The following is a 13,973-nucleotide window of genomic DNA, read 5'->3' as shown; positions in this document are numbered from 1 at the left end:
TAATTGGCCTATACATTTTAAACTTTGTGGAGCCCTTTTCATATATATACTTCATACGATCCTGCGATAAAAGTTCATAAACATGTATTAATTTGTTAATTATAATTTTTTATAACTATTGCAAAATGAAATATCTAAAAATTGTCTATAATTTTTTTTTCAATTGATATTTAGCTATGTCTGTTTTCACATTAAACAATGGCAGTTGCTATGTCTGTTTTCACATTAAACAATGGCAGTTATAAACATAGGATATGAATTTTTTACGTAATTTGTTTATTAAATTGTTTTGAACAAATAGAAAAATTCAATATTTTTGTTGTCTAGAGATAATTATGATAAAACAAAATTTTTCCTAATTTCAATTTTTAATTGTTTAAAATCGATTTTTTTTATATTTCGACTGTTTCAATAATTAGTTAAGAAATAATTTTGCTTTTAAAAATCATAATTTACACTTTTGAATAGTTTGTCAACAAAATTTTTTTTAATTTATTATTTAATTGTTTATTAGTTTAACAATTTGTTATAAACAAATATTGACCGTTATATTTTTTTCTGAAGCAGAAAAAAATTATAAAAACAGCTATATATAAAAAAGTGCCTAAAAATTTTATTTTTATTTATCATAATAGATATTAGAAAATATTATAATAGATATTAGAAAGTATTATAATGAATAAAAAAAATTATATATAGCTGTTTTTATAATTTTTTTCCGCTTCAGAAAAAAAATATATCGTTGGTCAATATTTGTTTATAAAAAATTGTTAAACTAATAAACAATTAAATAATAAATAAAAATTTTTTTTGACAAACTATTTAAAAGTGCAAATTATGATTTTTTAAAGCAAAATTATTTCTCAACTGAATATTTAAACAATCGAAATATAAAAAAATCGATTTTGAACAATTAAAAATTAAAATTAGGAAAACATTTAAAAAAAAAATCATAATTATCTCTAGACAACAAAATAGCAAAAAATTTTTTTCAAAATTATTGAATTTCTCTATTTGTTTAAAACAATTTAATAAACAAATTACGCAAAAAATTCATATCCTATGTTAATAACTGCCATTGTTTAATGTGACGAACGTTATGATCTATTTCATTTGGGGACGTGTTAAACTATATCTTGTTTAATAAGGTTTTAGGATATGAATTTTGTAAAAAGAGGTTTAAAAGGATTTTGAAATTTTTTAAATGAAAGGACGAGTCCGAAATTCTGATAACACGTTGTTTCATCTGTTTGACCAAATTAACTTTTATTGATTGTTTATGTAGTGACCAATAGTTCATGTATCTACTTGAACTTATTGGTTTTCTGTACCAGTCGGATAGCGCTTCGCTGCTATCCCAAATAACTCCAAGGAATTGTTCGTAACTAGTCAGCAAAGACTACTCTCTCTCTCTCTCTCTCTCTCTCTCTCTCTCTCTCTATATATATATATATATATATATATATATATATATATATATATATATATATTATTATATAGATAAGTACTTTTTGATAATTCCCATATTGATTTCAATTTAAGAGCCACCGGTAGACAGCTGTTTCAGCCTATTGGGCATCGTCAATACCGGACAGGCGGTCCTCGATTGAAGACAAAATGAGAAAAACCAAGAAAGTACTTAATAAAAATAGCTACGTAAACGCAAGCGAAACACAAATGGAACCACCTATTGGTGTGACACCCAAGTCAACTTGCCAAGTTTTTATGTCTTCAATCGAGGACCGTCTGCCCGGTACTGACGATGCCCAATAGGCTGAAACAGCTGTCTACCGGTGGCTCTTAAATTGAAATCAATATAGGAATGATCAAAGAGTACTTATCTATTTATTTTTTTGATTTTCATGGAATTATTTTCCAGCAGCTTGACTGCATTAACCTTTCTATATTATATATATATATATATATATATATATATATATATATATATATATATATATATATATATATATATATATATATATCTTATACTCTTATAACACAATTTATTCCAATATTTCGATAAAGTTTATTATCATTATCAAGGAAGAGTGTTAGTGAGGGTGGCCGTGTCAAAAAGAATGTTACATTTAAATAGTTGAAACGTGTCAATAAAATAAAACAAGTCACCAAATTAAAAAAGGTTTGACTCCTCACTGATATAAGGAAGATCATTTAAATTTACATAATAATATCGTTATATGGTTTGAAATTATAAAATACTGGATGTAATTTTCTGGAAACTATGTTTGTTGGGTCACTAACAACTCAGCATCTAATTCTAATAAACTTCATTCGTCACAGCAATTGACAATCTTACTGCTGAATATCCCATCAATACGCAACAAGACCGATGATTTATTCATTTTCTTAGAAAGCCAGAAGTTTTCTAAATTAGTCCTTTTGACTGAGCACTGGCTCAGTCAAGTAGTCGTTTCATATGCCAAGATACTCAATAATCTCCAAATTTAACCAAACAGACCACATTCATGGTGGAACTTTAATTTTGTTCAAAAAAGGCTAAGACGGATCATCCTTCATCAACATTGACAACTTCAACCTTTGAAGTTTGCATTATACCTATATTGTTCAGAAGTGTTTATAGTTCTCATTCATCAGACATAAAATTCTTCTCAAAACAGCTGAAATTATTACACTTGCAACTACCAAATATTCCAGTAGTTATTTTTACTGGCGATCTTAATATCAATTTTGAAGATTTCCACCTCCTCCTCACATCTTTTAATCTAACCATGCAGATAATCTGTCCCACTCGTACCTCTCAATACTCGCCTTCAAAGACTATTTGCAGTAATTTAGATCACACAAACAATGACTGCTCTGTTATCCCTTCTGAGCTATTAGATCATGAAGTTGAAGGTTTTACATCCAAATTTCTTTCAAAATTGTGAAGAAAGGGGTCATTTATTTAGCAAGCAGAACTATTATAGGTTTTATCAACGTTATGACTGAACGAACTGGGTTTTCCTCTTAGATAATTTTCACCCCTTCAAGGTTGTTAAAAAAATTGAATGAATCATTTCCTCCACAAAAAACCCTGGTTGACAAATGGTATTGAAATCTCTACCAAGAATCTAATATCATTACATAACATAAGAACATTTATAGATCTTACCCAAACTTCTTTTATTAATCACTATTAATCACTATAATATAAGTCAATTTACAGAAGAACTTTGAAGCATATTGAGTAAATCTAATACAAATAAAGACTAGAAAGGGCAGAAAATAAATCAACGGAAAGCTGGTTCATCATCAATGATCTCAGAAAGGCCAGTAAAAATTCAGGTAAAGTTTGCTTATACCCCAATTCATTGAATGATTTCTATTGTGCCATAATGGACAATCTCACAGAGAATATATTATCAACTGTAAATCCTCTGTTTTCTTTCCAATGTTGACATATCCGAAAGTTTCTCCTTCTATGAAACAAACCTCAAGGAATTAATAGCAGTTATTAGAGATATCAAAAACAAAAATAGTAAGGGTATAGACGATATTTCTGTTATAATCTTTGAAAATCTATCTTAGTCAACTTAAATTGTTTTATCACAACTTATAAATTAGTCTTTTGAACCTGATGAGTTCCCATTGTTTCTAAAGATTTCTCGCATAATGCTTCTTTATAAGGGTGGACCTAACAATATCCCTTCCTACTACAGGCCTAGAGCCTTTATTCTTACCCTTTAAAAAATCATAGAAAAACTAATCAGAATCTTATCCTTTTGTAATGATAACAACACCCTTCTCATGATGCATGGTTTGGAACCTTTGGTGTACTAATGAACATTACTGGAGTTTTATCCCAACATCAAACTGTTATTTTCAACACCTCGACACGTGTTTCAATCACAAGTGATCATCTTCAAGAGGAAGACTGAACTAGATTAATCTTCCTCCTGAAGATGATCACTTAGTGACTGAAAAACGTGTCGAGCTATTAAAAATAACAGTTTGATGTTGTAATAAAACTCCAGTAATATTCAACATCCTTTTCGCCAATTCGGATTCCAAGCAAATAAGGGTACTAGTGATGCTATGTTTTATCTATTACAAACTCAGAAATAGTAGTTGAAATTCTATTGACCGATTCTAACGAATCCTATTTTGTTTCCTTGGAATTCATAGTTGAATATTTCTCCGTGTATTTCCTATTTTTGTGTTCATATATATTGTATTTATACAATTTAATTGTGAGTTGTTATTTTTATATAGATTTTTCTCACCTATAATATTTATAAGACTCCGTCTATAAGATGTATTCTTCTTCAGACAATAAAGTATTTTTGATTGGTTGATTCATTGATCATTTAATCGATCATATTTTCATGGTCAATCCCTAGAGCATTTGTTCGAGCACCATCAAACTATCTTTGCTAAATCATTTGAGTGCTTGATAATTCAGGTGCAAGATTTGACATGAACTGGCATATGTACATGCATACAAAGCAACTCAAAAAATAAAAGCTTTCAATGGGAAGTTAAAAGCCAATGAGAAAACTCAAAGTTTTTTATACTAAGTTTGTATCTTATTTTTAGATTTCAACATGTTATCCATAATTTATTTGGTAAGATGAATTTTGTGTATTTTTTTTTTAATTTTAGATGACTCATTATAAGGTAAAAAAAGTTATTTTTTAAAATGAGTAAATAAAAATCGCTGATGCTAGTTTCCATTGTAATAGAGGAACATAATTTTGAAAGAGGATGAAGTATGTGTAGCAACAGAAAAAACAATATAAAACCCATTTCTTTAATTTTCGTGACATATTTGAATGTTTTGTTAGGCTGTCAGAGTATTCAAGCTTACATTGAAATCCAAATGAAAAATGTGTTTATTCAGGGTGGATTCATGCTTCAGTTTCAATAAGCCATGAGTCATAATAACTTTCATCTTGTGAGAAGCTGATTTTTAATTTCCAACAGGAAAATTCATTTACGTGTCGTAAGTTTCCGTTCATAAGTAATCATATAATGATTTCGAAAACAGTGTTTTGAAACCAAACTGAAACAATATATGGATTATATAGACTCTTCGAATTATTTAATAGAAGTAAGTGAATTTAACAATCTTTTCATATACAAAAATGATTATTGTAACTATATGATTTCGCACTCACCCAAAACATCCAATGAACTTTGATGATTGGCAATTATAATACAAGCTTGATCTTTTTCTAGGTGTTCTTTACCTCTCACAATCCAACGCAATCCAATTAAAGTTGAAATCCAACGGCAAAAATCCGAAGCAATTCTACAGAAATAAAAAAGTAGAAAGATATTATAAAAATATGATTGAACTTACAGAAAATTTTTTACATTCCGAGGCCTTAAACAAAACACTGGTAACAGGATTACAGAATTGAATATGAAAATTGAGTACGCTAAGAAAAACTTAAGGTGGTATCTGAATACATGACTAGTTTCATATAAAAATGGCAATATCAGTAAACATATAGCTAAAATAATTTCTGGGTATGAACCAGTCATTGTTGCTTTTCACAAGGGTATACGACCGACCACTGCAACAACTAAATTGGCTCTAACTCGTTACATTACCATATAATATATTTATATACCACCACCCGAAAAAATCAATTTTCAAATTATTGTAAACAAATATCTTATCCTTATCATAGGTCAAACTAGTTGTCATGCGCATTACAATTTTTGTCACCTGTCACCATATCATAGAACACAACAGTATCGAAGAACAACAGCCTCTAAGCGGATCAAGTTTATTTTCAGTGATGTCTAATGTATCTGACCAATGGTAATCTACATGTTTCCAAATGAATATGCTTTAAACAATTTATGCCCGTATTCGCTGTTTTCTCTGTGAAGCGAAGCTTGCGTAATCCCACTTAAAACTCAAGCCAAGCTTAAATGTTTACGATATGCACCACAGAACAATAAACGTAGCTTATCTAAAGAAATGAACTTTAAATGTTCAAGCCAGTCTCGAATATACCTACACAGTAGGTTGAATGGACTGACGCCTTTCAGAAAACAACTACTCCCCTGGCTAATACCACGAAGGGCGTTGGATTATATCCGACAGGCGTCAGTGCAGGCGTCATAGCCCCCTGTATTGCAAAATAAGATGTAACTGACCACCTATAGAGAGAAATGTTCTACTCAGACTACCTGCATCTCGACCGATGGTCAGCTGTGCTGAACAAAAATAATACTATAAAACCACTTATAAATTTGCTATTTTACATGTGGTCATTTATATCTTATGTGATTGTATAAAAAAAAAGTTAAAACAATTGAATGTTTTTTCACAAATATTTTTCAAATTCTAAAGCATCTTCTATGAGCTCCAGTAAATATAGTGTTATCAACTTGGTCAGTCCGAATGTTCTATGAAAGGCCATATCATCCATTTCCTCGAAATAGTTGGGCCTCCTGAAAATTTTTTGTGGATATCCAAAATCAGTGATTTGTAAGATGCCATTATTGTCTTCCATCATGATTTCATCTTGTAGTTCCATAATTCTGCAACAAATGATTTTAATTTCACAAGTCCGTTTACTAAAACATTTCAGCAAAACGACACGTGCATTATTTCCAGAACTTAAAAATAATAAGTGAGGTTATGATGTCTACATAAGCTTGCCTTTACATATAAAGCCACCGAATTTGGCCGCTTACATTTAAGCGTTTTTTGATATGGTGAATACAAAACTGAAGCGTTAAGCGAGCTTACCCCTTAAACTTCGCTTACTGGTATACTTACGGCGAATACGGGCATCAGTGTTCACTGTTACATTTACTGTAGATATAATACAATTGTTTTTGAAGCGTCGCGTCGACTTGTATTATTTTACTTGTTCCAAATTCATAATCGGATACAGTTTCATAACTGAAATATTATTCTATATTACACAAATTATGCATCTTCTATGCCAAAGAAATTATCGTTTGAAATATAAACACTCAACGTAAACTACGGCGAATAACAATTATTGTTCATCAGTTACCTACAGATCGCATGATAGTGGCTCGTGGGCGCTAGATTCTGGCTGGTAGTCGATACATGTTATTTGTAAATATGTGAATCTATATATAACCAATTCGTTTATTAGATGAAATATGTTTTTTTTTAATAAATTCTATACAAAGTCGGATACATTCCGATACTAAAGGATAACTGTTATAAAAATGTATGTATATCTAAGTAACTTGTTATATCGAATTGAAAACAAAAATTGAATTGAAATTGAATTAAAAATTTCGATATTTGCATTAAACTCGGATTCGACTTTCCTATATTCGACATTTTCTGTATGATTAAAGCCATATTTAAATAGGCAATACATTGTAATGTATTAGTTAGTGTTTGAAATGAAAAAAAAATATTTCTTCAGATAGACGAAGGACGACCTCTATTCGAATTATGTATAACTAAGTCGAAATCTATTCGAATGAAATGCGAATGAATAAAGAATACTGCACAAACAAGTAGAGTGACATTTGCCAATCTGACGACTTATCATAGTCATCTTCATTTTCATCAGGTTGGAAATTTTTTCCCTTTCCATTGAAATTCGTCAGGTGGCGACATATAGGTCAATGACCTCTATGCCGCTCTGTCCTTGTGTACCCCTTCCTGACTGGGGTTTTTGATGAACAAATTGTTCATTTTAATAGACGTCGTGGGGCCTTCACTCAACCGAGCAACGGGGCCTTCCGAATCGAGTTGGGTCGTCTATAGTGTAATCTACAGCTTCCCTAACTAATGGATTATCATGAGTTTCCGCTGACTCGAAAACTCTCTGATTCCTTGACTGAATGGACTGCCGTATAGTTAACAGCTTCAAATCTCTGCGAATGACTTCATTCCGCACGAACCATGGAGCATTCACCAGCATCCTGAGAAGTTTGTTTTGCAACCTTTCCAAAATGGAGGGGCTTGACGGGGCGGTTTATCCCCAAGCACCTGAAGCATACATGATGACAGGCTTGAACATCGTGTTGTATAGTAAAATCTTATTTTTAAGATTGCGTTTGCCATTTGATCTCCCTGCCTGAAATCGTGACCCTTGTGTCTGGAGAAACTTTGCGTCTCCCCAAGTCTATCACCTGAGTTTTTTCTGGATTTACTTGAATTTTCCAGTCAAGGTACCAGCGTTCGAGGTCGTCCAATACGCATTGCATGTAGACGACCGCCAACGCCCGACCCATGGAAGAAGCGAGGAGAGCCGTATCATCGGCGTAAAGGGAAACCTTCACGTGATCGAACCTCGGAAGGTCGCTCACGTAAAGGCTGTACAGTAGCGGAGACAGCACAGCTCCCTGAGACACTCCGATTTCTCGACGGGAGACAGGGTTCCTTCAACTCGGACCTGAAGTGTTCTGCCTTTCAGAAAGGATCTAATCCACCGGACCAGATCCCGAGGCAGATCGAAATCGAGCATTTTGTGTAGCAGGCCTTCGTGTCAGACTCGGTCGGAGGCTTTCGAAATATCCAGGAGGACGAGATGGCCTGTCTTCCTGTTGTTCAGCTCTGAGATGGAATTTTTGACCAGTCTCAGGGCCTGCGCCTGCAGCTCGGTGAAGTGTGCCCTCCTGAAGCCGAATTATTCGTCAGGCAGAACATTTCGGTATTCAACTTCTTCTGTTAACCTTTGCAGCACAACACGTTCAGCCAACTTAGCCGTTGAGCATAACAGACTAATCGGACGATGATTCTGGGGAAACAGCGGGTTCTGGCCCTGTTTCGGAATCAAGACAACTACGGCATGCTTCCATCTTCGAGGGAAGTATCTGAGAGTGATTGAGCTGTTGATAATGTCCAGCAAGTATATGATGAAGTTCTCCGGGAGCTGCTTCAACAACCTGTTGTTGATTGAATCAAATCCCGGAGCCTTCTTGGGTTTGGAGGCCCTAATGTACCCCCTCAGTTCTTCCTTCGAAGCTGGACGGATCACGTCGTCAACTATTTCCCTAAGGATACGCCGAACCCGGTGTTCCAGCCGAATATCACGGTCAATATCATCATCCAGATTAACGTTAAGTCGAAACTGCAAAGGCCAACGCCTTCTCGGCGGGGGAGTAGCAGATGCCGCGCTGTCCGTGAAGAGGGGAGGGAGCGGTTTTCCTCTTCTCGAGCCTGTGGATGACTCTGGTGCAGGAAACCCACCTGCTCCAGCTCCGCAGAGAATACTCTGTGGTTGTGGCTGCGCGGAAAGTCTTGTTCACAGATAATTCGAAATCTGCCACTGCCGCGTCGAGACCGTTGCGAGTTTGAAGCGCCTCACGGTCTGTACGTGTCTCCACTAGGTGGGCCTTGAGGGCTTTCCAATCCGTTGATGATCTCATGCGTTAATCCTGGAGAAGGGGATCATCACCCAGCATCAGGATGACTGGATTATGATCTGAGTCAAGTTCCGACAAAGTGTACACTTCGCAGTACACGGAGACGTTCCTGAGCAGTGCGATATCAAGCATGTCAGGCCTTAAATCCCCACGGTAGAACGTGGGCTCATCTGGATCCATCGCTCGATACTCATGCCTGTCTGCTCCACAGATTGTGCTTGGCGTTGAAGTTACCAGCAGCAATTGTGCGGGTATTTGTTGACATCAGCAGTTCATCCAGTGATTCTGGGAGTAGATGATTCCGCGGAGGGTTGTAAACTGAGATTAGTCTATGACGACCTCTTCTCAGTTGGAGCTCAACGCCCACAGCTTCCGTTCCATGTTACTGATCCGAGTCAATGCCGAATTGTACGTGAGGAAGATTACGTTTGACAAAAATGCCAACTCTTCCTCCAGCACGTCCAACACGTTCTCTGTGGTAAAAACGGTAGTTTGGAATACCAAAAGGTTCATTGTGCAGGTGGGTTTCCTGCACCAGTGCAACATCGATGTTTTGTTGTATTAGAAAATTCTCAAAATCTGATTTCTTGTTTGAAATACTGTTGGCATTCCAAAATACAACCTTAAGAGAATTAGGCAATGTTGGTTGTCTAGTCATTAACAGGTTCCAGTTAGCACGTTGGTGTTCACCATAAACATCTTTTCGTGTACGGAGAACTGAATGAAGAGTTTCTTCATCTGGTTCAGAGCGAAACGCTCGAGAGAAGCTCATTGGCCCCTGGTGGAGGGCCAGAGGGCTTCCGCACTGCCGCCACGGGGCTGCACCTTAGTAGCCCTGATGGACTCAGGCCCAGGCGATCAAGCAATACACCCATGAAGGTAATTACTTCACCACTGTCCCTGGCCATCAGGCTGTCAAGCAGTTCCTCCATACTGCTGTCAAAAAACTCACACCCTTTGATATCCCAAGGATAGGCGATGAACAGTTCCGTGAAAGTGATAGTTTGACCGCACTCACCAGAAGTCTGGAGGGTCCTTGTGCACTACAACCAACGCACTCACTAATAGGAGATATGTAACTACCGATGAATGGCTGATCATCCACCAGAAATAGTCGTATTTGTGGAAAAAACTTTGAAATTATCGAAGCGAAAAATATTCTGTATGTCAGTTTGACAGCTAAGGTCAGAATACTAATCTGACGACTTCTCTCATAATGCTTCTTTATAAGGGAGGACCTAACGATGTCCCTTCCAACTACAGGCCTTAGTCCTTATTCCTACTGACATTTGCAAACCATCATGCACCGTATTGCTACGGTATGAAGATGGAGAACCGATATATTTTCTTGTAAGTATATATTATTTCAACCATATAACATACGAAAAATCATCTTTCTGGGGGTCTTATTTTCGAATGAAGTGAATTTTCACATTGAGGAGAAATATTTCTCTCTCTGTTTTACGTGCTCCTCAGTGTTCACCTGATTTGAAATCAAGGCCACTAGCAAGATGGATAGAATATCCCTGATGTGATCATTTCTAACTCTTGCAGATGCAAAATATTTTGTCAAAAACTCTTAACCTACGGCGCTCTTGATACAAAAATGATAAAGATATTTAATGAATTTTAGCATTCAGTAGGTGCTGTCCTCTTTAATTTGTAACCGATAACAGGTAGGTACATACTTTCTAATTTCAACGTAGTCTTCTATTTTGAGTACACAGGAAGCTCTCTTTAAAGTTAAAAAAAATTGAAAATTGAGTCAGTGATGAAGTTTTTTTCTGTGAGGTTTTGAAGTCATTCTTATAAGCTCATTTGTTATTACCACAATTATTAATTTTTTGACATAACCAACATCTCAGATAATAAGAAATACTTTTATTTTGAGATTTTTACTAAACAGTTTTACAAAAACGCATACATTAGCTTCTTGAGGTTTGTCTTCATGAATGAACATATGTGAATTGGTATTTTCCTTCAAGAGGATACTTTTATTCTCTTTAATTCTTTGGGAAACTGTTTTTTCTGTTTGGTCTGTATAGAGTTGTGGAAAGAGCCCAGTGGCGGATCCTGAAAATTATTTTGAAGGAGGCCCAGTTTAAAACTCAGAGTATGGGTACATAACCCCTCCACAAATTCCTTAGAAGTTTTGAGTAGTATGCATTCAGGAACAAACATTTGAAAAAAAAATTAAAACCATTGCTTAGTTTTAAATATTGTATTACAAGTAACAATAAGGAAAATATGTATATTAAAAATAACCCTCACCATGATTTTTATTTTGCAAGTGTTATTACCCTCACCATTATTAGCATTCAGTGAAAAGCAATTCAGGTGCAAATCAAAGTCTCGAATACACCTACACAGTAGGTTGAATGGACTGACGCCTATCAGAAAACAACTACTCCCCTACTTTTGATGCACTGTTTGGAACCTTTGGTGTAGTAATGAATTTTACTGGAGTTTTTTCCCAACATCAAATCGTTATTTTTAACACATCGACACGTGTTTCGATCACCAAGTGATCATCTTCAAAGAGGAAGATTAAAACTAGAAACTAAATGCGAGCTAACCCTATTTATGCTATAAAGGTAACCCATACAGGTAAACCATCCAGTCGTACCAACCTAAATTATTATTAAAAAAAAATGTTATGTAAAATAATGTAAAAATGTAAAATTGTGAAATTTATTTAGGTTGGTATACCTGTATGGTTGGTACACCTGGATGGTTTACCTGTATGGGTTACCTTTATAGCATAAATAGGGTTAGCTCGCATTAGTTTCAAGTTTTAATCTTCCTCTTTGAAGATGATCACTTGGTAATCGAAACACCTGTCGAGGTGATAAAAATAACGATTTGGTGTTGGGAAAAACTCCAGTGATATTTAACTACTCCCCTGGCTAATACTACGAACGGCGTTAGCCAGGGGAGTAGTAGTTTTCTGATAGACGTCAGTCCATTCAACCTACTGTGTAGGTATATTCGAGACTGATTTGTACGTTTGAAGTTCATTTCTTTAGTTTGTTTACTGCCAGTCTTCAAGCATAGCCCACTGACTAATAAGAAAATTCAGATACAAGCATAATGAACTAGAAAGTAGAATATAATGACTTTTCAGTACTCAAATTCATTAATGGTCGAACATAATGATATTTCATAATATGAACATAATATTTTTGATATATAAATTTTTTATAACACCTTCAGAGTTAATTTTCTCTCGTGCTCTCTTTTGTATACGTCCAAGTTTTCTTCAGCTTTCATTGTATTGGTAGATATGTATTGAGTATATATGTTTTTAAACGACTCAAAGCTGAAAAAGTACTCTGCTGTATTAGGAGTCACAGGAAGAGTGCACAACAGCTTAGGTGATATTCTGATGTTTGGAAGATAATCGGTAAATTTGCGAGCTTGCGCCGGGTGTCTAGGTAACTTATTTTCGGAATTTGATTTACACATTCGTTTCCAAATTTGCAAGTCATCTTTCAAGGTCAAAAAGCATGATAAATCTTCTTTGTATCTGAATAATTTGAATAAAGTCACAAATGTAGGCATCATGTATATCGGGTGTTGCAGCTTGCCTACACATTCCATCTCCTTTTTGAGAAACCTTGCCATCAGTTCATTTATAACGATATCAAGAAACGAGATGAACACTTACATGCGAAATAGACCTCAGGTGAGTCTGTTTGTACATTAGATCGGTTTTTTGTCGAGATAGTTGTCCTAGGCATTTGAATTACTGTGCCCATTTCTATCGCCTAATTAGCCGTTTGGTTATAAAGCTTCTCAAAGGTGTCAGAGCTGTTGTCTCGTTTTTCCTGTTTGCATTGTATTTTAGCTGCTACAAGTTGCGAAGCTTGTAACACATCCATGTGTTCTGCTTGGAGTTTGCGAGTTAAGGGTAACCCTTCTTCAAGTACCTCAACCAAGAGTACTATACTCTAATTGAAATACTCTAACGACAGAATAGAGTGTAGGAAAGCAAATGCATTACTGCCTCTACCTTCCGGTGAACTAGCAATGGCTTCGAGGACAGTGGGGGCACGAAACCGTCAACACGGTTTCGTGCCTTTCTTTCGATATTGTGGCTCTTGAAGTCAACTCATATACTTCTGATCTACAGAAGTTTTGTCTTTATTGTTTTTAATAAATTAACTTCAATTATTATTTTTCTTTAAGCCACGTCCAATCATTCAAAAATGGGCGATATTATTGGTGAGTTCACCAAAATATGACAATGTCCTGTATCGGAACGCTATCGTTTCTAGAATTTGTGTAGATCTGGTCCATGGCTTGTTTTTGTGTTTTTTGGAAAGAATAGAGTCGGTAGTATCTACTTTGTAACCATTGTAACAGTGTTTTGTTTGATGAAACTCAGTTCTCACTGGATATTACTTTTCAACAGTGGAATGTTCAATGGACTGTGAAGCCACTTTATGCTGGTAAGTTGGTGTAGAGGAATTATGTATGACAGTGTCTGTATAATATGATTTGTGGAAAATTTCAAAATCATGTTTATTATAAATTTTCGAAATAGTTAGGCCAAGGTAATTTTTTGTATTATTTACCACCCTTTCAGTGGTGAATTTTATTTTTGGTGAGATTTGTTAAAGCTGCATACA

General features: G+C 35.0%; 1 protein-coding gene across 1 annotated transcript in view; it reads right to left on the bottom strand.

The window, feature by feature from the left end:
* Agpat1 (1-Acylglycerol-3-phosphate O-acyltransferase 1) overlaps window positions 1–5,687 on the bottom strand; it is a 75,391-nt gene extending 69,704 nt beyond the window's left edge. The window contains 2 exon segments of the mRNA XM_074173007.1: window positions 5,139–5,272; window positions 5,324–5,687. Of these exon segments, the coding sequence (XP_074029108.1) occupies window positions 5,139–5,272; window positions 5,324–5,508 (319 nt within the window). The 5' untranslated portion in view covers window positions 5,509–5,687.
* Between the last annotated feature and the right edge of the window lie 8,286 nt (window positions 5,688–13,973).

Source organism: Leptinotarsa decemlineata, unplaced genomic scaffold (genome assembly GCF_025532065.1).
Source record: "Leptinotarsa decemlineata unplaced genomic scaffold, Ldec_3_MD MMD2_tig00000199_RagTag_RagTag, whole genome shotgun sequence".
NCBI classification, from domain to species: domain Eukaryota; kingdom Metazoa; phylum Arthropoda; class Insecta; order Coleoptera; family Chrysomelidae; genus Leptinotarsa; species Leptinotarsa decemlineata.
Note: the sequence above shows the minus strand (reverse complement) of the source record. Positions and strands in the feature narration are given on the sequence as shown.